The following is a 25,226-nucleotide window of genomic DNA, read 5'->3' as shown; positions in this document are numbered from 1 at the left end:
TTATTTTTTTTGCTATGTAGCCATAATGGACCAATTTGTCTGAATTTCCCAACTTTCGACCGAAAAATTTTCAAAATCGATGTTTCTTTTTTTTCTTTTTTTTTTAAAAAAGTTTCTCAGCTCCCTTCTCCAATAAGGATTGTATTTCGCTGAGACTTGTCAAGATAGTACTATTTGCTTTTCCTTACAATCTGGCGGAAAAAGATTTGTGATATTTTAAGTCTAAGTATATATATATAAAGGTTTCTCAGCTCCCTTTTCTAAAAAAAAATTCTATTTCGCTGAGACTTGTCAAGATAGTACTACTTGCTTTTCTTTACGATCTGGCGGGAAAAGATATGTAAATTTCAGAAGCTTTGCTCTAACTCCGAACCTTGATGTTTTTTAAGCTCCAAAAAATTCAACTGTGGGGGTTAATGGTGACTTTTTAGGGATGATTTTCACGGAGTTATTTGACTACACAACCCCTTGAAATGTCTTTGAAAGATATCAGGGGTTGGATTACTTGCCGTCTAAATCGTTTGTAATCAATTCACTGCAATATAGTTTGCGAAAGTTTTGTCTTACAGTTCCTGTCGATTTTTTTTGACGGTCAATACCATTGTCCTATGAAGGTGGCCTTGTCCGTATACGTAATTCTACTGATCCCATCGTCTGAACCACCGAGAATTGTTTCTGATAACGTCAAATTGCCAAGGACGCATGTAATCTTCCATGAACTGCAAGACCACGACGGACAAACTCTAATGGGTAGGGAATGGGTGTTTGTAAACCCGGAGCGGCACCAATGTAAAAGGTGAAATCCACTCTTTCGAAAGTTAATTCAATTCTCATCCAAATCGATATAGTCAGTTATACAAAACGGTATAAAGCAACGTATAAGCATTAGTACGATCAATGTAACAAGTGAAAGCTTAGACGGCAAGGTTTTTTCGATGCTCTTTTACTGGTTTTTTGTCTGATGTCATTGACGTCAAAATCAGTTCGTATTCAATCGGCAAGTGTCTAGAAAACCTAAAGTATTAAGCCGAAAACCAGCTTAATCGATACATATCATGGTTATATTTACTTAAAATTAGGTTAAATGAACTTTTTCGGAACTTTCTACGTATATTAGAAGAGAATTTGTGTTTATTTAAATGGTTAAGAGATATGACGTATTAGATTGCTCATTTCTCGCTCTATTCAAATAGCGTTGCTCATTTACTCGGTAACATTAAACTCGACGAAAAACCAATCAAGAAAAATCTGTTTTTTTTCTAGGAAAAAAGTTCAAAATTTTGGAAGCGAAAGCTACCAAACACCTTTGTATTTTCATCAAGGGTTATAGAGTAGAGGTTATTCCTATTCAACTGTTTTATTTAATCATGTTATCTGGCAATACAGTCCAACTGCGACAACTGATTTTTCTGAAGATTTGAAGAAAGAACTAATGGCGAATTTTAAACTCTCTTAAATTGGATTGCTCGTATGCAATGCTGTTTCGTCTTGTCCAATTGTTGATTTAGTATGCATTTAAGCACAAAAAATCTATTCAAGGACTTCTCAGATAAAAAAGTTTAAGGCCTTCGAAAGACTTCTGCTCGACCCATGAAAAGGTCGTTCTCGACCGAATAATCGTCCCAAGCTCGACCACAGAAATGGTATTTCTCGATCCACGAGCAGACCAAGTTTTATCTAAACTGACCAAAGAAAACTTTTGCTCAGCCCATGACAAAATTTTTTGGGTCTTTCCAATTATACCCCCCGCCTAGTGATCAGATTAACTATAGCCCCCTTCACCACCAAAAATAATGAATCTTTTCATAAGTCGAGGGCTAAATCTGGGTGTTTAGACACACACACACACACACACACACACACACACACACACACACACACACACACACACACACACACACACACACACACACACACACAAACACACACACACACACACACACAAACACACACACACACACAAACACACACACACACACACACACACACACACATCTACACACACAAACACACACACACACACACAAACATACGCGCACACACCAACACACACACACACACACACACACACACACACACACACACACACAGACATACACACACTTGTTAATCTTCGTCATTCAGACTCAGGAAGAATTAATGCTATAGTAAAGCACGTGCAAATTCTGGGATCTTCTCTGTTTGTGCCCCCAGTTTAGTGGGTGCATATTTTTTGCACCCCCAGACGCACATGTCATATTTCTATATAATGATTTGCTATGTAATGGCACGTGCTCTGTACTTGGGGGTGCATAACGTACTGGGGGCGGGGCACAAACGGAAGAGATCCAAATTTTGAAATTCCAAAATTTGTCTGTCAAAATGGCAGAAGGTCCTGTATACGTAGCCAGAAGTTCACTTTCCTGAACTCTCCGAGATTTCAAACAAGTTCCGTGTTTTAAGAAAATTTGAGTGACTCTGCAGAAGTTACTTCAAAAACATTGATTAACATCTCAGCGGTTCTCGGTAAACGCCAAAATTATCGGTGATATCAAGCAAATTCACCTAAACTATGCTTCAAAATCATGAATTTTCAGTCGTGATTTGATTACGCAAATAATGTGTTAAAGTTTTGAATCTTAAAGTAAATAGCGGAACTGATTAGCCTTCGAATTGTCAAAATGAATAGCGTACCCAGATTTTAGCGCACTTTATTCTCAGAAATATTGTTCTTAATAAATTAGATATAAATTATGTCATACGAAAAGATGCAGTGTAGTTTAACTCGATTATGCCGAAAGACATTTAAAAGTTTAGTTTTCCAGCAATATTTCACAGTAAAACTATCCGTTTTCTTCGAATTTCTAATTGTTTTCTCCTTACTCATAACTCGACTTGCTTGAGGAAAAAGTGAGCAAACACTTTTTAGAGAAAACTCTCCTGGTCCGGGACTTTAATTGAGCAGTTTTACGCCATTCCCAAGTATTTGATAGGAGAGTTCACTGATTAATTCTCAAATCAAATACTTGGGAAAGACAGAATTTATTAAAATCCCAGGCCAGGAGATTTTTCTGCAAAAACATTTTGCTATTGCTTTCCCCGTACACATTTTATATTAGGATAAAATTGTTAATAAAGTTAAGGAAAATGGCCTGATATTTTGATTAGGTTTCATTGATCCCAGTCCACAAACGCCCAAAATAACACAAATTGGCAGTCTTCGTTTGCACAATGGGATTATGAATCTGCTATCAGTCGATACTGGGGTTAGAAGCCATAAAAGTGCAATGTCATTCTCTGGCTGTAAAGCGTATCTACCCCTCCTAAAACAAACATTGTCTCCTCACTTGATCAAATTTCAATAACTTTGTAGAAGAGAATGCAGCATGGCTGATCTGAAAAGAGAATGCGGATGAGATCATCGCAATGACTTTGGCGAGTTTTCGAAACAATGAGATTTAATATTAAATCACTTGATGGTTTCACTTCACAGTCAGTGAACGGCATTTCACTGAAATTGTTTCATTTTCAGTTTCTGAATCACCTCCATCAAGTCATAAAAAATTAATTCTACTCCCCACCATTTGTGTGAGTAAAACAGAACTTATGGTTGAACAAATGCCCCTATCACATTGGTCAACACTGAAAAAATATGTATCGTGCTGAAAAAAAGTTTTGCTATTTCTTCAAACTTTGGGAAATTTCCAATAATTTTGAGCGAATACTTTTGAGTTGCCCCCTCTAGTTGGATATATGACAGTGCCTCCATATGGCAAGTATGGATGCATTTCCGTTGAACGATTCAAAGCATTGCCGTTCTTTATCTTCTTTTAAGAAAGGGTTCTTCTTCGAATTCAACGAACCGCCACGTGCTGCGTGCTGCGCCTAGTTTCGCTAATGCCAAGGTTAGAATCTCGCAGTTATTGAAAAACACACTGTGCTTTTGACCAACTTCATGATTTTTGCTAACGGCTAATTCCTGATTACCATCTTTGCTAGAGAAAATTTATTCAAGCCATCATACCAATTACATTGAGAATAACGCTGTGACAGAGGTGATTTGCCAAACTTCCCCCGAATTACTTTCTTATCGTTTTTATCGGATCAGGCAGTCGATTTTATCATCTGAAACTTGCTTGAATACTTGGAAAAAATTCCCTGGCCGAAGTCTGCCTAAAGTTTCTGTAGCTAAAATCTGATCATTCACTCGGAAATGTTTGGTCATTGGAGGAGTCATTGGGTACCGATGGGCAAGTTGTAGTCAATGTCGTGTTTTAAACGTCATTTTTATTGGGCGATTTTTTTTAAAAATGCTAGACGTTTTTTTAAATGCCAAGAAACACGATTTTTATGATTTGCGGCATGATGAAACCAGCTTCTGCTTCAATAAACTAACATTGACTAAAAAGTGTTGCTGTTAATATACAGGTGTCCAGTAACCATACTTCTGATAAAAGGAATGAAATTATTCATGGAAATTTTCAAAACAAGTATGATTGTGAGCTTCTCAACACGCCAATTTTTGAATAAAATAAGATGAAAAATGAGGAACAGCTCTCATTTTTGCGACCCCCATTTTAGTGGGGAGGGAGCAACTATATACACAACTGGGTTTTTTTTGTTGAGACAATTTTTACCGATCGATATATTCATTGTAGAGAGTTGTGAGTGGTATCATTAAAAAAACCCGTCCACCGTACAAAATGGAATTGAAAAGATTTTTTTTTCGTTTTCCAGAACCAGTTATCGTGAATAAAATTTTTGTGAATATTCGACCGATCTGAGGTAGTTTTATTCAAATTTTTCGGAATTTTTGACTAAAACTTTGACATTTTTTCCAGATATTTTATTCACGATAAATGAAAAAATATACGATAACTGAAAAAGTAACGAACACTTCCAAAAAATATCACTGTTGCTTTTATTTTTAGAGACAAAAGAGTCCTGTTGACATTTTTGATTTACTTCCTTGGCTAACATTTTGACTAAACATTTCAAAATTCACCCTTTTTCATCAAAAACTGCCCTATATAAGCTTCTTTAGTCCACTTTGATTAAATTTGCCGACATTACATGCACAAAAACAATTAAAATAAATTTTTTGAAAGTAAAAAGTGAAGTAATCCTACATTCACCTTCCTCAGAGTAGTTGGGAATTAAAATTTTGCCGTTTTTTGCTAACTTTACTCTATGGATATCAAAAAAACAGCATTTATTTTTGATATTTTAACTAGTAAATTATCTAGATCTAAAATAATCGATACAATTGACTGTTCTTAATGGACATGCAGCAAAAGCAAGACTGCTTTTGTCTAATCATGGTCTGTTAAAATCCAAAAAAAATCAGATTGTAATCAGTCTGTCTTTTTTTAAAAAAAATTGACCTTTTTTATGTTAATTAAAGAACAGAACAATTCAAATTAAAGCTCTCTGTTGATAGGCCCAATTGTCCTCCTAAGACGTTCCAAATTAATGTATCTACTTTGTTTTTCCTCGAAAGTTTATGGTCGTTTCTACTTTGAAAATGTTTGATTTTTAAATAAATAAATGTTTATTGAACATTGCCACTAATTTTCCTTTCGTTTCGTCAACTTGTAGCGTAGTGTCAGCAAAGAAAGAAAGTTTCTTCTTCCTCATATTTCTACTGAATTAACAATTAATCTTTTTTGTGGTTTTAGGCGTTAGATTATGACTTTCTGGCGTTGAAACTACTAGATTTCACAATGTTCTTTTATTCTTAGTCATTGGCCCAATTTTCACGTTTTTTTCTGGTTTTGTCACATTATCAACTTTTTGACAGTTCACATAATACATCATTGACGTTCAATATAAGACACAATTGAACTTTTAAAAGTCTTGAAAGGCATAGATTATGGTTTTAACGGCTTCGACATCCCTTTCTCTAAGAATTTAACTGAGTTTTTCACATTTGTCTTTTAACTGTAGTAGTAGTAGTAGTATAAGATTTCAATTACCTTCTGAGGGTATAAACATGGTTGAAGATACAAATGATATAACAAAGATAAAAAATGATATAATTTATGTAACAGCTAGAAAAAAAATTAATTGAACAGAAAATCATGCTATACAGAAACTACATCTACACCTAAGGTACCACGTGCAAGATAAGTCAAAATCATATTTGTCAATGCTCATTGCCTTTAGTAGATTTTGAGTTGCGGTTTTGGATTTGCAAGTGTCCCTGAAAAAACTAATGCTGACATTAAGCGGCGTCCGCGGCGTCATTTATAATGCGTTCAACTCTGAAGAAAAACGAGTTTTCTGTACATCTTTTCTTAGCTCGTGTGAGTGCCAGACGTTCACGATCAAGAGTCCGTAGGTTTAAGACCTTTGAGTCCAACTTGAAAAATTTGTGGAAAGATATGCAATTCTCGTTGTTTAAGATTGCCGTAAAAACACGTATGTCACGCTCGATGAGTTGATAGCACATTGGCAGAGAGTTGGATAATTTTAGCAGAGAGGAGTAGTCATTGTAACCAAAGCACCAACGCAGGCCATGGATGTTGAGCTGATCTAATTTCCGTAGATCAGAAATTTCAGGAAACCAAGCAGGGTATCCATATAGTAGAACCAACAAAACACATGCCTTGAATAAGTATATTATCCATTGCACTTCTACTAATATGTAAATAACCGCTTTTAGCTGAACTAAAAGACAAATAGTTACAATAAGCCCATAAACGCAACGAGCATAGATCATTTTGAGCACTATTCAAGCAGAGGTCACCATGGCAGAGCAATTTCTTGTCGTCAGCGTAGCAGAAAACTTTTGATACTTCGGGTACGTCAATCATATCATCAAGGAAAATTAAAAAGAAAAGCGGTCCCAACACGCGTCCCTCCCATGGTCAGCGGTATACCATCAAAAGCAGGAGTCGAGTTACTAGGGACCCTTGAAAGATATTTTTGAATTTCGTCAAGGCTGAACTGAACATCAGATAACTTGATCACATTGCCGCACACAAAGTCAGTTAATCGTATTTCTGTGTTCGGTTGAAAAACTGATTGAAAAAATTTGTTGAACAGATTTGCTTTCCCTGAGCCTTCAAATAACACCTCGTTTTTGTATAACATTTGTTTAGGGAAGAAACTTCTACCATTTAAACTTTTCAACATAGCAAACGCTTCATTTGTATTAAACTTCTGTACACTGTTCAACAAGACCTGCTTGTCCATGTCAATAAGAATCAGTAACTCCTTTTCGAGGCAATCAACTGTAATTTTCTGATGTTTTTGAGCTGTATTTAGTTAATTTAAACAATGCATTGTCTGCGACGAATAATAGAATGGAGTTTCGAAGCGCTTTCTCCGTTTTCTGTTAAGACTTTGATTGAGAGCACAAAAATACTTTACGATAGAACATTGATAGAAAATCAGGATTCAAGTTGTGACATTCCTGAGCGAAAGATCGTGAGAGTGTTAGATGCGAAAAAAAGTCAGCCTCGTTAAAAGAGCTGATCGTATAAGCGTGCCCACTTGCATATTGGTAATCTAGGTCAACATTTAATAAAAGAATGGGATAATGATCTGAGCACAATCGCTCTACAATATTGTAGTCCCAATTGTCTGGATGGGAGCAAAAGATTAGATCCCAAATACTTCCAAGCTTATGAGTAGGCAAATCAATAATTTGTGTAAGCAATATATCATTGCATAAAAATTCTAACAATTGCTGCTCATCAGAATGAGGCGACGAGATCGACTCCCAACGTACTTTGGGATAGTAAAAATCACCAAGTAGAATCCACTGTACAGCTTTGCGTTGATCACAGCTTAGGCTTGCCTCCACATCAGCATAAATACTTCGTAATTTGGCTTCTGTGACACCAGGTTTGACATAAAACAGCAATCCTCGAGGAGGTAAATATGCAAGTATAATGCATACAGTAAAAATCTGGTTACTTAAGACCAGAACACAAAATTGCTCACACTTTGAATAATAAATTAAGCTAATAGAACCAAAGAAAGCGTCACTCATTGCTACTAGGAGTCCACCATGATGACCGGCCGTTCGATCTGATCGCAAAACGACTATATAAGGGTGACCTGCAAAAACTCCATTATCACTGACCGAATCATCAAGCCATGTTTCTGTCAGACAGACAACAGTGGGTGAAACTATGTTTAAGCGCTGGCAAAAGTTTAGTCTTCTCTCAATCGATAGAATGCTCTGAACTCTAAGAAGAAGGATCGAAATTTGAGAGGAGCATTTTGTCTGTAGTCAATTCTGTTGTTGTACACGACCACGACGAATTTTGTTTATGTTCGCAGGATTTTGACTTTCAAGTTGACGTTTCTGCAATCGCAAATTCTACTGCTGCACTCTCTCAGCTTTAGTTAAGTCTGGTGACACATATACAGAATCACAATTCTCGCAGTCCCTCAATGCTACTGACTTACGCAGAAACTGATTTCGTTTAATTATTTCTTTAAACTTGAGAAGCAATAACGTGTATCACGTTGTGGTTTTCCAATCCATGTACATCGAACATCAGATGGCACAAGAGATACATGAATTTGATTTGCAATTTTTTCGTATGAAAATTCCTGAATAATGACAAGTCTCATTGGTTTTTATGTATAAATATTTGAGCCAATATTCTCATTTGAGTAGATAGCTGATGGCTTTCAAGACTTTATCTTCGCATTTTTTTTCTTTTTTTGTCAACTTGTTACCTAGTCTCTTTCTTTACAAGTCCCATATGACATTGTTGTCCTCAAAGAAACGTGCAATTGTACAAAATCTATTGTTTTTATGAATTCGTTAAGAATTTACTGGCTTCGACACGGATTTCTCACAAAAAAAATAAATTAATTTTTGATTTTTTCTACATTTGACGTTCTATTTGCAGACGCAAAGTATATTCCTAGAGTAAAAATTCTGAATACAAATTATAGGTCTTAGGCGCTTCTTTTGGACGAAAAAACGAACCTATCTAAATAATTCTTTCTGTAGCTAATGGCATTCATGACTTTAAAATTATTAGTTTTCGAAAAACACAAATGTATTAGTTACTTTTGGTGTTTTTGTCTTTTTGTCTACTTGTTTCCTGTTCTCAGTATTGAGAGGTCTCATGTCCCACTATTGGCGTTCTAATGCTGAATTGAACATTTTTGTGTGGTAAAATCTGACTTTACGCATCCGACAGCGTTTTCTCGAAAATTTTAACTGAAATTTTGTTGTTCTCTATTTGTTGTTCCGTTTCGTTTGTAACCGCATGAAAAAATTAATGATAACAGATCTTATTGCCCTCCTAAAGAACCGTATGTGATCTTAAACATCTTGGATGTTTTCAATTGCTATCTAATGGCTTTCATTACTTGGAAATCAACTGTTTTTAAAAAATAAAAGCCAATTTTTTATGGCATTTTGTTCTTTTTGTCTAATTGTTACCGAGCCTTATTATGGAGTGGTCCCATTTTTTTCTAGTGAAGTACTAGTAGTTCTTTTGCTTAGTTTTAGTTTTAAATGACGCTATTTTGACTTGTTAATAATTTTTTTTTAAATGGACATAAATTTTTGGATGCAATTAATCTTTGTTGTTATTGTTGTTTGATTTTGTTGTTCGCCTTGAATTGCTTTATAAAGATGGCTGATCTCATCAGTCTAATGCGACATTTTTTACTCCTCTGAGTTTTTTGCCTTGCATGCGATCTTTTTGTTCATACACTTTCCTTTTTGAAAAATACTGTTCCTCATTTGGTAGACATTTATGCCAAAAATGTGGATGAGCGGGTTCGGAACTTCATGTGCGAACGCACATTATCGAGCCTTCTTGTTGGAATAAATGCTGAAAATTGCAATCTCATGACAATGAAATTGATCCTTGTGCAACCTACCAGTTTAAAGCTTTTGCCCGGCCACTACTGACTCAGATGGATGACAAAATCAACAAGTTTAAAAAATGAGCTAAATTCTGACCCTGGCTAAACTTATTGCCGTCTTTTTGCTTCTCGTAATGGCTGATACTGTCTGTGTGGAACTGAACACTACCGAAAGTCTCCATTGTTATTGATGATTAAAGCCTTTTCTTAATGGTTACCACAATCTTTGCAGACCCTTATTAAGAATCTTGGTGAACTAAAATTATAATCCTAAAGAACATCTCTACAGTTTTTGTAGCGATTTTCAGAATAAAAATGAGGAAAGATAGTTTCTGACTGGTACTTTTACAGAAAAAGGAGCAAAAATGGTCTCATCCTAATGCTTCAAGACGTTTAAAAATGATCTTTTTCTACAATCCAATCTGTCAGTTTTCACAGTCATGAACAAAATATTAATGGTAAGAACACCTAACTTACTCGTGTTGGTAATTGTGATGAATAAAACATTTCTTCACAGGGATGGATTCTTTCTCACTGGAACTGTTTCTGAAGTCACCACTCTCCACAGACAGCTGGTAAGCTGAAATACAAAACAGATTCTTAAACTCGTTGGATAAGCGTTGAATAAACTTGATGGAACTTGTATGGAACCGTTGCAATTAAACTGGTGTCATTTTAATATTATGTTCAACAAAGTTATCCTGTAATTTGTGTATAATCTTTTACACATTTTGGGGCAGGTTATTTTTATTCAATCTCATGTTTTAAATTTGCCTTATTTTGGAAAACACAACAGTATTGCTTGTTGTTCCGACCCCTCTTGAGGGGGGAGGAACTATATACTCAAATGGGTTTATTTTGTTCAGACAATTTTCATCGATCGATATATTAATCGTAGAGAGTTGAGACTGGTATCGTTAGAAAACTCGTCCAGCGTAGAATATGTAATTAAAAAGATTTTTTTAATTTTCGTTTTTCACAGGGAGCTATCGAGGTTTAAACTTCTGAGAAAAGTAGAGTGAATTCCGTTGTTTTTATTCACATTTTCCGGAATTTCTGCCTAAATTTTCGTCAATTTTGCAAAAAAAAATTAAGAATAGTGTTGTTGATTTTGTTTTCAAAGACAAAAACGCATTGTTGATGACACTGATTCAATTTTTTTGTTGAAAATTTGGGCTAAATATTTCAAAATTCAGCTTTTTTCATCAAAAACAGCACGTAATAAGCTTCTTTAATCCAATTTGATTAAATTTGCCGGACGTACACCCCCAAACAACACTAATACAATCTTTGTGGACTCAAAGGGGGCTAATCCTACTTCAACTTCTGTTGAGAGTGCTCTGGAATTAGAACTTTGCCGTTTTTTGCTAACTTTTAACTAACAAGTTATCTATATCTAAAAAATTCATAAAATTAAGTGTTCCTAATGGACAAAAAGCATTAGCAGGTTAGTTATTCGACACAAGCTAGGTTAGGACCAATCTTGGACTGTTAAATCCCAAAAAGGTTTCGGATTGTAATCAGTCCGTCTTTTTTTAAACAAAGTAATTTTTTAATATTAATTAAAGAACAGAACATATCAAATCAAAGCTCAGGAGTGATGGATCCTATTGGCTTCCTCAGCAGCTCCAAGTTGATGCATTTAGTTTTTTACTTGAAACCTTATGGTTGTTTTAATTATTAAAAGTATTTGATTTTTAAATAAATAATGGCTTAATTAAATTTTCCTCTATTTTTTTCATTGTTTGGTCAATTTGTAGCTTAGTGTCACTAAAGAAAGAATGCTTCTCCTCTCTACTGATTTAAAATTAAATCGCTATTGGGGTTGTAAGCCTTAAGTATATGGCTTGTTTCCTGGCAAGAGTATATGGATTGTTTTCTGGCTTTAATACTACCAGATTTCAGACTTTTTCCTTTTTGGATATTTGCAAGTTTTTCACGTTTTCTAGTTTTGTCACAATATCACAATACTGCCAGTTGTGATATAACTTTATAGGCATTTAAAATAAGAAACAGTTGAACATATTAAAATCCTGAAAGATATAGATTATCGTTTTAACGGCTTCGACACTTCTTTCTTGAAGAGTTTAATTGAATTTTTAATTTTGTTTTTAATTGTTGTTCTTACTTTTTCTTTTTAGTCGTAGGAAATTTCTTGTATACTGACAGGTTTGATTGGTTTTTTATACAAAAATATGTCAGCCGATATTCTGATATTATTAGACAGGACATGGCTTTCATGACTTTGAAAACAATTGTTTTCCAAAAAAAATTAAACTTCGCAATTTTGTTCTTTTTATTGCTTTTTGTTACCTAGTCTCGTTAATTTCAGGTCAAATTTGACATAAGTGGTGTCAAGGAAGGAAGTGTCAAAATTATTGGTGTCTAATATTTTGGAAGAATTCATTATGAACTTACTGGCTTCGACACTGGTTTTTCACAAGAAAAGTAAATAAAATTTGATACTTTTAACTACTTAATACTTTTAACTGAATTAATTTTGTAACTAGTTTTTACATAGTCTTGTTAATGAAAGACCACATACTACATTATAGGCATCTGAAGAAGGCGCAATTAAACATATTTTGAGGGCCAAATTATGGCTTTAGGGCTTCGACAGCGTTTTCTGGCAAGTTTTGATTGAATTTTTGTTTGCGGTCTTTTTGATGTTCTTTTTAGCCGCCTTAAAAATTAAATAAGGAAAAATTAAATAAATTCATGCCCTTCTGTAGAAGCATTTGTAATCGTAATCTTTTTGCATACTTCAATTGATTTCAAGTGGTTTTCATTACTTTCAAGTTAATTGTTTAAAAAAAAATAAGCAATTTTTTGAACTTTACTGTTTTTGATCTTTTTCTCTAATTGTTACAAAACGTTTTTATGGACTGATCCTCAATCTTTTCTGTTGATTTTTAACTTATTTTGTTTAGTTTCAGTTTTATCTGACGGTATGTTGACTTTGTTATTAAGCTTTGTTTTTTAAAACGGACATAAAGTTTTTTATGTAATTAAAGTTTGATGTTGTTTGATTTTGCTGTTCGTCTTCACTCGTTTTCTTGATATTGGCATATCTCATCAACCTAGTGCATCAATTTTTACTCCACTGAGTTCTTTGCTTCGGAGGCTATCTTTTTATCTTTTTGTTCAAACACTACTTTTTTTTAAAATACTTGGGTGTTTTTTCGGTTTTTTTTTGGTTTTTTAAGATTCCCAATAATGGTTTTTGGGTTTCTCTATCTGTTCCTCATTTGGTAGACAATTGTACCCAAAATTGTGGATAAGCGGGGTTGGAACTTTATGTGTGATCGCACATTACCCGGCCTCTTTGTTAATTTGTTGTTCATACAGAAATAAAAAATAAATAGAATCTTATCCCTGTGATTAAAAAATTCAAAAAACTTGCAAGAATCTTGCATGCTATCTTGCAAGAGAATACATACTTTTTGCAAGATTCTTGCAAGATTTTTTAAAGTTTTGAATCCAACTTGCACGATTTTTGCAAGATTTTAAATCCGGCTTGCAAGATTCTTGCAATTTTTTGAATCCACATTTTTTATTACCTGGCTGCAGAGGAGACTGATCGAGCTGAAAATGGACGCTAAGGACAAGAAAGTGTCTGTTTAAGAAAGCGAATGGTTTTTTAAATAGCATTCAATGACTGCGTTTATTATTCTCTAATTTTAAAGTTCTTTTCACCATTTGCAAAGCTGCTAATGGACCCCGGATCTCCCGTGGAATCCTGAAATCACATTGATATTTGAGAGAGGCGTTCAAAAACCATTTTGTGGAGTCCCAGAAAACCACTGAGCCACGACGGTTGTTTCTGAGACGCTCTTAAGTTATCCGAATCATCAACACCTAGCTGATTCGCTAGCAATGGCGCTGCATAAACAGAAACCCTCTGAGAAGCAACTCTGTTTTAAACACGAGTACATCAGTGAATTGAAATGAGCGAAGTGCTGTTACATATGATTTTCACACTAAAAATCACTGATTTTCACTTTTTATTATTTTCAGAAAGTGCAGTTGAATTATTTGCTTCATTTCTTAAAAAACAGGCAGCAGTGTGTTAAGATAATTGATGTTTACTCAGAATGGTTGGAAACAAATCATGGTGTTCCACAGGAAACGGTTTTAGGGACACTAGTTTTTCTTCTCTACATTAATGATTTTCGAGAAAAGGTACAAGGAAACGTCGACATAATTCAATTTGCTGATGACACAAGTTTCCTTTTTAGCAGAAACAATGTCAGCGAACTGGAAAAATGTGTTTCTGAAATACTGGAGAAAACAGATAATTATCTAAAGCAAAACAAATTAACCATGAATACCGGTAAAACTGAACTTCTTTGCGTCTCGAAGGATAATGAAAATTTTGATCCAGAAGTTTTTCGGGGACAAGAAATTAAACCACAAAGTCACTGCAGATACTTGGGTATAATAATTGATTCTAAATTTAATATGCATGTACAACTGAACAAAGTCCTATTAAATATGGCCACAGCGATTAGATCCATATACCTTTTTATGTTATCAGTTACCTTTGAAAGCACGATTGATGCTGTTCAAACCCCTGGTGCTTTCTCATTTAACATTCAGAGCTCTATTTTTTCTGAACTTGAGTTTCTCTGCAATGCAGCGAATTAATCGACAATTCAATTGGGGAATTCAAGTTTGCTATATGAGAAAAAAAATTGAGAGATCTACAGATCTCATATAAAATCTGACGTTTTGCCTGCAGAACTTTTAATAAGCCAGATGAGTGTTTCAAAACTTAGGAAAGATATTTCATTATTGAAATCAGACGGTACTGAGAGTTTTTTTCTAAGTGGTAATGTCTTAGTAAGAAAAAACAACAGAACTGAACAGCTAATTCTCTTAAGGTCGAGCAGTCGATCATATACGTGGAATAAACTTCCGCTTGAAAACCGGACTATCAGATCACGCTCAAAGCTTAAACGAATGTTAAAACAGCATCTGCTCCAACAATTCAAACTTGTACCGTTGGAGATGAACGTTGGTGGCTTAAAAGTTATTTTTACCTTTAAAAAACGGAACCACAAATTTTGATTTTTAACATTGTCTTAATTTCGTTTATATTATTTTAAACTTGTAATATTTAACCCCTGGGTTATATTTTCAATTCACTTGTTTAAAAAAAATAAAGTCAAGGTAAATTTAACTTCACAGATTAATTGCAAACTCTTTTTAAGGTAAGGGTGAGCTAACATAAACCTTAACTTTACCTTAAATTACATTTTTTGATCTTCGTTCCGTTCTGCGGTATATAATTGCATATTTTAATAAAATTACAAAGGATTCCAAGGAGGAGGGAACAAAACATATTTTTAAACAACCTGTCTGAAAAAAATGAGTGTAAAGTGGATCAAAGGTGCTTTCTATATAAAATCAAGCAAAAATCGTTTTAGATCTATGATAACGATTGAGCGAAAAAGTCCAGAGACAACTGAATTTCTATGATAAAAAATAATTCATTCAGTAAAATTGCAGACTTGTTATTTTCAACTCTGTCTTTTTAGATGATTATTCCCTAAAGAATATTTTTTAACTCATTTGGTCTCAAATGAAATCTTTTGAACTCTCCTTTCTGCAAATTTTTCACTTCCATACTAAGATATTAGTTGACTTTATATTGGGGAGTAATCAGTTATCAGAATGTAATGAGTGCAATTCTCATCAACATTATATTTTTCAAACACTCTTTCCAATATTTGTGAGATTCAGCAATTATAAATGGCATTGGGTTTATGAACGGTTTCTCTTGGTCATCAGCAAAACAACCTCTCAATCCTGTGGTAAACAGTTTTTGTTTCTGATCATCTCTGTTCTAGTACTACTTGGGGCATGAAAATTGGAAAAAAATGGTATTTTGTGAAAGTCTTTAAACAGATGATGGTAAGTGGATGCAACTATGAATTGTTTCAGTTGCAACCAAACTCTACAATGAAGCTGATGTACACGGCTTCGAACCTCATACCTCCTGCATGTCAACAACTTACACCACTGCGCCATCTGTCAAATTTTTGAAATTTATTTCTTGTGAAATTAAATCAGATTCAATAAACGCTGTCTTGCAGTAAATGGGCTTGACATGAACAAATCTAATCATGAATAAGCTTATTGCAGTAAACAGGCTTATCATGAACAAAACTTCAACTTTTCTCTTTGAAAACAACCTTAATAGACCGTAATAGACTGCAGCGGATAGTGGAACTTATGAGGAAGAAGCAACCGTTCCTATCCAAGCAGAACCAGAAGACTCAGTCTTTCTTCGAAGCTGCCGAAAATTTGGATGACAACATTCTTGAGACAAAAGAGTGTGATAAAAAGATCTGCCAGAGAATCGACTTTGTTCATCGTTTTTTTCAGAGGAACACGGCACGAAACGAATTACTGGATACCCCGCTGTCTACTGGAAGCATCGCAACTTCGAGAAATTTGCAGATTATGAAACTCCCCAAGCTCATCCTTTGTTTCTGGAAGCTACATGGACTGGATCTCCTTCTGCGATCGTTTCAGCAGAAACAGTAATTGACAATGATCAGATGACAGACAGCTTAAGGTTGCAGGTTTTCAGCCGTTAAAAGAGAAGCCTCGAAGATGTTGACATCATAACTGTCACAGACGACAATTTAGTGTGGCCATGAAGATTTTGCAGAACTGATACGACGACACAAGATTGTTACAGAGAACTCATATTCATGTAATTGTGAAGCATCGGGCATTGTCTACAGAAAATACCTGAGAAGGGCAAAGACCTGTCGAAACGATTGAAGAATATCGACTTTCTCTTCTGAACATGGGAAAACCGATGGAGCACCAGGACCTTTTCTTTGTCTATCTGATTGCGGAAAAACTACCCTCTGAAATCAAAACCTTTGGGAGCTTTCCTCTAAAATTAGGGAACCGCAGACATAAAACGAATTAAATGTTTTCTAAGAGGAACGCATTCAAGCACTGCAATCAGAAGCATCAACCAGCAGTTTACCAATTAACGACAATAAGCTCAAATCAGCATCAAAGTGATGCGCAAAGGCGGCTTCACACGCATAAGAATATCATGAATCAACAGTTTGATTTTTGTGAAGAAAAACACCATTTTTTTAAACGTGGAAAGTTCAAAATTTTATGTGTCAAGCCCTGCTGGTCAAAACTAAAGGACTCTGTTTCAACTGTCTTCGACTAGGACACCGATCAGAAAACTGCCATTGTTACTCATGCCGACACTTTGGACGCAAGCATCACACATTGTTACATTAAGAGAAATCACATCAACGCAAAGCCCAAACGAACACGTCGGCTGGAAACAGCCGCAAAGCTAGTATTAAGTATCAGAAAAAATTATCCGTAGACACCTCAAGCAGCAACATCGAGCAACTGACAGAAGATCGGAACATAACACCAGCTCTCACCCATGAAGACAAGACGCGGGAATTCTTTCCTCAGACAACGATTGAACAAGTAAATGTTGGGGGAGAAATTGTACATCTGCGAAATTTTCTGGAATCAGCATAACTTAACAATCTCATAGTAGAAGTTGAAGTAAGAAGACGTCAGCTAAAGCGGAAGAGAAACAACTTCTGCGTTTTTGCTCTTGAAGGATATGTGGTGACGACTAATTGCTTATATGTCGTTGAGGCAAAGGTTTTAACAAAGATGACAAACGATTTAACTTCTCGACATGTCAACACATACATCTGAGAGACAGTTAAAGACAACAAGCAAATCCTGACTTCAACAAATCATCTCAATTTGATCTTATCATCGGAGCTAGACACTATTAGGATTTATTGGTTGTGAAAAACCGTATGTCTCTGTTAACTATCGACCATCAGTATTTGGTTGGTTAGTTATTGGAAGCAAAAATTTGCAGAGCTCCAATTTGCAAAGTTTTTTCTTTTCCTCAATTGAAGACAACTTTCAGCGTTTCTGGAGAAATGAAAAAGTCCCAGCCACTAAACATTGGACTCCTGAGGAGAAAATATGTGATGAAAACTTCCCGTCAACAACAAGACGTAGCCCTGAAGGACGATTCATCGTGAAACTGCCTTTCAAAGATGAACTTGGCGCCTTGGGAGTTTAACAACAGCAAGCACGACAAAGACTTGAAAATCTTCTCAGCAGACTTCAAAAACCTTCAGAACTTTATAGGAGATACAGCAAATTCACTAACGAGTTTATTAGTCTTTGAAACAAGGAAGAGAAAGCAGCAAGAGAATATGCTATTTACAGTGCAAAAGAGCAGTTATCTTAGTCACCATTGCGTATTCAAAGACTTAGGTACAACCACAAAGTTGCGAGCTGTCTTTGACGGTTCAGCAAAGGCTACGAGCGCATTAGCGCATTATCGTTAAACGATTGCCTGAGCGTGGGACATAAGCTAAAAGGACCTGTTCAACATCCTCATACGCTTTCGATTTCATCCTTTGGAGAACATTCCATCAGCAGACATTGCAAAGATTTGCAGAGAAGTGGAGTTGAAAGCCGAAGACAAGAACTACCATCGGATACCCTGAAAAGAACTCAGTACACAAGATGTCAAAACTTATAGAATGAAACGTGTTACTTATGAAATAGCATCGTCAGTTTTCCATTCATGCCGACCACCACCAGTTTTAGCAGAAGAAGTTGATGGCAAAAAATGCAGCTATTAACTTTGTCGGATTTGTACGTTGATGACTTGTTGACAGGAGCAGCCGACATGGAACGTACTTCGCAACTGCAGGACACAATGACGCATATCAATTCTTTCGGCGGCCGGTTTTGACCTTCGGAAATGGACGTTTGATCAACCCGAACTTGTGGAACCACTGCCCACAAATTATTGGGAAACGGCCGATGACATGACAATTAGAAACAAGGGCTACAGCATAAAGACTTGAATGGGTTAATTGCAGCCAAATTCTGGATCACGCTAGCTTTGTGGCAAAATTTGACAAAAAAGAGCCATCAATTAATATTGTCAGAAGTCACCAGTATTTTTGACCCATTGGGTTGGCTTTTTCTTACAACAATACAATTTAAATCGCTTGTACAGTTGCTTTGGATGTTTTGTCTAGGTTGGGGCAACGCCTTGACAAAAAGTCTTCACCAGCTGTACAGCCTGCTTAGACTTCAACTCAAAGACTTTGAAGGTATTACATTAGCCAGAAAAGTTGTATCAGCTTCACCAGCATCATCTGACAAGGAATGTCACTTGTTTTGCAATTCATCAACAACAGCCTATTCCGCATCTGATGTTTACGATAAACTTTCAACTACTTCGCTCAAACAAAGATGCTGACAGCAAAGACCAGAGTTGGCCCAAAAAATAGCTTGTGTGTACCCCGATTAGAGCTCTGCGCAGCGCTTCTCGGAGTTAACTTGGTGGAAGCAGTGATGTCGGCTCTGACGGGCCAGCGCCTTCGAAAACGAAAACTGTATGCTTCGACAGATTCGACTGTAACACTTGCCTGGCTGCAAGAGTTTCCGAAAAGGTGGAAAACTTTTGTTGCCAAACGTGTTGCAAAAATTCAAAATATCATTCCAGCCAGCATTTAGAACTTTGTGCCAACAGGGGAGTGCCCAGTTGACTGCGCGTCACTAGTGATATTAGCCACAAATCTTACAAGACATAGTCTCTGATAGTATGGACCTCAATGGTTACAGGAAACGGGGGATCAATGGCCAAAAATTAGATCAACCGAGGAACAGCAGCCTGCAATTAGCAAACAAAAGTAAGATGAGCAAGCTGAAACAGAGGACAAGTTAACAATGTGGATAACTCACGAGAACAATTAAATTTTTCAACTGATTCAAACGACATCGTCATTTGGAAGACTGGATTTAATTTTTTCTTACGTCAGAAAATTCATCCAAATGGTCAAACAGAACAGACAGATACTGTCTACCAGAAAAACACAACCAAAGCAATCGGACATAATAGGAAACGTCAAGGGATCTACTAAGAACCCATCAAGTAAAGAACACCAGCAGAAGATCACAAAAGCTTCACCAGGATCAGGAAGCAATTTTCATTTACCTCATCTGCTCAGCTCTATGGATCTTTATCAAGGTTTAATTGCCTTGTAGTCTGATTCAACGCAACTTCCTGGACAAGTATTACATTATTGTAGGTCAATCGCTTCTATCATTGGATATTGGAGGAGACGACAACTGTAATGCGGAAAGTAGAGAACGCCTTGAAGTAGCAGGGACCGATCAGACGGAAAAAGAACGGTTTAGTAAGGTATAAATTTGTAAAAATGAGGTAAGCATGATCGGTAAGGTTGAAGATAGAATACATAAGGGTAGCAAGGTTAAGCAAATTCCCCGTAAAACATTGACAAAAAGATTCTTTCTGATTCCCAAAAAATCACCGATCTACGAAATTATAATCAGAGAAGCGCATTCAATTCAAGAAAATCTTTATGGAGGACCACAATCGACATTGTTCGAACTTCGTCAATCTATTTAGATTCTCGGAGGACTTCCAATTGTGGAGGAGATGATCTACAAGTGCAAACGTTGCATCCGACAGGACAACCGGATTCTACAGCCACAAATGGGAAATCTCCCCACAAAACGCGTGATCCCCTCTTTTGCTATAATTCAGATTGGTTTGGACTACTGTGGACCCTTCAACCCAAAGGACAGCAGAGGAACATTGCAGAAGACTCATGTTGTTTTTTCATATGCTTCAGCAGAAAGGGCGTTCATATGGAAAAAGTGCAAACATTGAGAAAAAACGATTGCTTTGAGGCTGTTAAACTATTTAACGCTCGACGTGGAATGCCACAAAACATTTACAGCGACAAATAAAAACATTCCTTAGAACTAGAGAGAACTTTAGTTTCCGAAATGGGTAACCAAGGACGCTTGTTTTACCCTGTGAATCCTTTGAGAGTGCTCCTGAATTAAAATTTTGCCAATTTTTGGCTAATTTAATTCGATTATTCTGCAAAATGCATAGTTTATTTTTGATATAAATATTTTTTGTCAAAATATCTGTAACCATGTTATTCGAAGCAATAGCTTTTTCCTAATAGGCGAACGGCAAAAGAAAAGTGAGTTTTGGTCTAATCGTTGTTTCTTAAATCCCGCAAAAAAGAAAGATCGTAATCTGTCGACGTTCTTTTAAAACCATTTTCGCATATTTTTCTCTTACTCATAATTGTAGTTCTTAGTGGTTTCCCATGGATGCAAAAACGCACCTATTTACAGAATTCAGATGAAAGCTAATTATTTTGGCGGCTTTGGAATCAATTGCTCCTTAAAAGTATTCAGTTGTTTTCATTAAATTTGCTTTTAGCTGCACTTTTTTGTCTGCTGGTCACATACCAACATATTGTTGTTGAGGAAAGGTACAATTGAACATATTTAACGTCTTTAGTGTATTCCTTAATGTTTCAACGGCTTCGCTGCCTGTTGTACGTGAAATAATTTTTTATTTTTTGATTTTTGTGTATTTATCAACCGTTTTGTAGACGTACGACACAACCTGAAAAATTTTAATAATGACAGATCTTAATCTTTCCTTCATATTAAAAGTTTTCCTTTTCAGAAATAAAGGAACCTACTTATTGATTTCTGCTGCAATTTAATGTTTTTTTTGTCTTTGAATTTAAATATTTTCGGTAAAGAAATAAATGTACCTCTTCACTTTTCCCTTTTTGGTCTTATTGTAATCCTTGTTATCTGGTCTCATTATTCAGAGGTGAGGTTATATATGTCATTATTGGCTTTGAGTTAAAGCGTAGTTGATATTAAGTTCTTCTTTACGGATTAGATTAAGGTTTTAAAGGCTTCGACGCCGTTTTCTTGCAATTTTTGGGGCTTTTTTCAGTCTCAACATGCGCTTTTCTTCAACACCTATGAGATTTTCCGGATGATGAGAGGTTTCAAAGCAATACTTTTGCGGAATGAATGAACAGAAGCCTGTGTAAAGACTTCAAATGATATTCAAGGTTAGCATTATTTGAAATGTTTGTTTTCAAGGAAAATGAAACCTATTTTTCTTGACTCTGTCGTTTTTGCTCTGTCTCGTCTAATATGTTGCTAGAATTCAGCAAAGACTGGTCCCCTGTTTTTTTTCTGGTGAATAACAAGCTGGTTTATTTATTTTAGGCTTCATTTGAATCTTTTTTGAATTTGTTATTTTGAGATTTTCTGGATGATGAGAGGTTTCAAAGCATTACTTTTGCGGAATGAATGAACAGAAGCCTTCTTAAAGATTTCAATTGATATCTAAGTTTTCCAATGTTTGGAAATACTTATTTTCAAAGAAACTGAAATCTTTTTTTGTTAATTTTGTCATTTTTGCTCTGTTTCGTCTAATATGTTGCCAAAATTTGGCACGGACTGGTCCACTATTTTTTTCTGGTGAAAAACATGTTGGTTTGATTACTTAAGGTTTTATTTGACTCTATTTTGAATGTTTTGTTTTGCAGATATAAACCTATTTTTATTTGATTATGTTTATGTATGGTATATGTATGTTCGTTTATGTATTTGTTTTATCCATGTATATGTTTTTTGTTTTTTGATTTTTTCATTATCTTGTCTCCTAGTCTTAAAAATGGCAATTTTTGGGTCATTTGGAGGCATGATTTTCATTCATACGCCAATTATTTTTAATCAATTTGTGAGATTTTTTGAAAATTTTCTTTCTCTTTCTCATTGATAGACAATTAAGTCAAACCTGAGGACAAGCGGAATTGGATCAATATGCGCCAACGCACAGTATCAAGCCTCCTTTTTACTTTATAGAATTGAAGTAGGAAAAGTAAATTTTTATGGTTACAAAAAAAGGCATTTCAATTTTCCAATTAGTGGATTTACGTTTCGATGCCTCGGAACTATGTGGTGCTATAAATGAGACTAAGGGCACTTTTTTAGGTCTATGAAACGAATGAGCATTTTTTGTGAAAAACGAGGGCTTATGACTCAGAAGAGCGTGATTATCAATCATACTAGCCCTAAGAATCGAAAAAGCGCTATATGTTATCTTCAAGACAGTGCATTTAACGTATAAACTGTCGAATCATTTTTCTAAAAACTACATTACTTTTTCATAACATCTGATTTTTGTCTATTCATCGTTCTTTTTGAAGACGGATGACATACTCTGAATAATGTTAATAATGACAGATCTCAATATTTTTTTCATTTAGGAATGCTTCTTCTGGAGAAATAAAAGAACCTTTTTATTGACTTCCGCTAAAAACTTATGTTTTTTGTCTTTGAATTAACCATTTTTGATAAGAAAAACAAAAATATTTTATAACTTTTACGTTTTTGTTCTTTTTTAATACTTATTAGCTGGTTAGCTGGTCTCATTATTCAGAGGATACGTATTTCCTTATTAGTGTTAGTATGAGGCTCAGTTGAATATATTTATATATATATATATATATATATATATATATATATATATATATATATATTTCACGAATTAGATCATGATTCTAAAGGCTTCGACGCCATGTTCTTGCAAGATTTAATGTTTTTTTGTCTCAACATGTTGTTTATTTTTGTAGACGTACAAGATTTTCTGGATGATGACAGGTTTCAAAGCATTCATTTCGCGGTATGAATGAACAGAAGCCTGTTTAAAGACTTCAAATGATATTTAAGGTTAGCATTATTTGAAATGTTTGTTTTCAAGGAAAAATAAACCTATTTTTCTTGACTTTGTCGTTTTTGCTCTGTCTTGTCTAATATGTTGCTAGAATTCAGCAAGGACTTGTCCCCTGTTTTTTCTGGTGAAGAACAAGCTGGTTTGTTTATTTTAGGCTTTATTTGAATCTTTTTTGAATTTGTTATTTTGTAGATATATATTTATTTATATTTGATTATATTTATGTATGGTATATGTATGTTCGTGTATGTATTTGTTTCATCTATGTAAATGTTTGTTGTTATTTGATTTTTTCATCATCTTGTCTCCTTGTCTTAAAATTGGCATGTTTGAGTTGATTTGGAAGCAAGTTTTGTATTCATAAGCCAATTATTTTTAATCAATTTGTGTGATTTTTTGAAAGTTTTCTTTCTCTTCCTCATTGATAGACAATTAAGTCAAACCTGAGGACAAGCGGAATTGGATCAATATGTGCCAACGCACAGTATCAAGCCTCCTTTTTACTCTATAAAATTGAAGTAAGAAAAGTAAAAATTTTTATGGTTACAAAAAAGGCATTTCATTATTCCAATGAGCGGATTTACGATTCGATACATCGGAACTATGTGGTACTATAAGTGAGACTATGTGGGCAGTTTTTTTGAGTTCTATGAAACGAATCAGCATTCTTTGTGAACAATAGAGGGCTTATGACTCAAAAGAGCGTGCTTGTCACTGATACTTGCCCTAAGAATCGAAAAAGCGCTACATTTTATCTTCAAGACAGTGCATTTAACCTATGAACTGTCAAATAATATTTTTAACAGCTACCACCGTGATCGAACTGCCCAGTACGTTTTATTTAGAGCAATATAAAAGGTACGTACACTAATTCTGTTAGAGATGGTGATGTATACCTGGAACATTGTAAACACAATGAGCAGCTGTGATGACCCAATCCAGTGCTGCATTGAAACCAGTTTCACAATTCCACAGAGAAAAAAATAGTATTTATTTTTTTTACAAAAATTCGATCCCTTTGGAGCGCATAAATTCTGTAGCTTTCAGTGCTGGTAAATTTTAACTTCTTAACATTGTTTGTTTCTTCTCCTAGTTAATTACTTTCAGTTAAGAAAAAATAAACTGATCCCAATTAGAGCTCCTCCGCACGATTGCTTCCCGCCGTTTAATGGAATCCTCACGAAGAACATTCTAGAACCAATAGCATCATGTCCATTGATAATTAACGTTTTCGCCAAGTTGGCAAAACTAGCACCAATCTTGACATAATTCTCCTGATAACTTAGACTGAAGCCATTATTCAGAATAATAGATAGAATAAAAATAAGAGAAAGTAGTTTGTTCATGGCAAGCATTTCTATACACTGAATACTTTGCTTCAACCATTTGCTTCAATATGTGAGTTTATTTTGTTGTTTGGGATTGTATTTATTTTGCCAACAAACTACAATCAAATAAAACCTCAGACAATTGAGTATTCAAACACTGTTGGCGTCTTCAGAGGATATTTTATCTTCTTCTTGTACTTTTTTAATTTGACATAAATGATAGGTTAGACCGAAATGTTTAGACTTGATTCATATGTGTGTGGTAAGAAAATTGACACGACTTGAGCTTAAGTGAGCCTAATTTGAGTCTGCCTTATTTAGGACCCATTGAAATCACAAGAAAGTCAAATTTTGAACTATTTTCTTTTGTTTTGATCCAATTCTTAGCTGGTCGCGCCAATTATATTGCACCATGGCAAAAATAGGAAGTGAAG

At 35.1% G+C, this 25,226-nt stretch overlaps 1 protein-coding gene across 1 annotated transcript; it reads right to left on the bottom strand.

The window, feature by feature from the left end:
* Nucleotides 1–3,094: 3,094 nt before the first annotated feature.
* LOC142347958 (chymotrypsinogen B-like) lies at nucleotides 3,095–24,842 on the bottom strand. Its single transcript, XM_075399124.1, has 4 exons — nucleotides 24,595–24,842; nucleotides 24,361–24,409; nucleotides 10,303–10,405; nucleotides 3,095–3,302 (listed from the first exon to the last, which is right to left on the bottom strand). Exons 1-4 carry the CDS (start codon nucleotides 24,817–24,819, stop codon nucleotides 3,095–3,097), a joined length of 585 nt encoding a protein of 194 aa, XP_075255239.1. The 5' UTR covers nucleotides 24,820–24,842.
* Nucleotides 24,843–25,226: the final 384 nt, after the last annotated feature.

The sequence above is a fragment of the Convolutriloba macropyga genome, chromosome 10 (genome assembly GCF_964194025.1).
Source record: "Convolutriloba macropyga chromosome 10, txConMacr16.3, whole genome shotgun sequence".
NCBI lineage: Eukaryota > Metazoa > Xenacoelomorpha > Acoela > Convolutidae > Convolutriloba > Convolutriloba macropyga.
The sequence above is the reverse complement of the archived record's forward strand: the minus strand, read 5'-3'. Positions and strand labels throughout refer to the sequence as shown.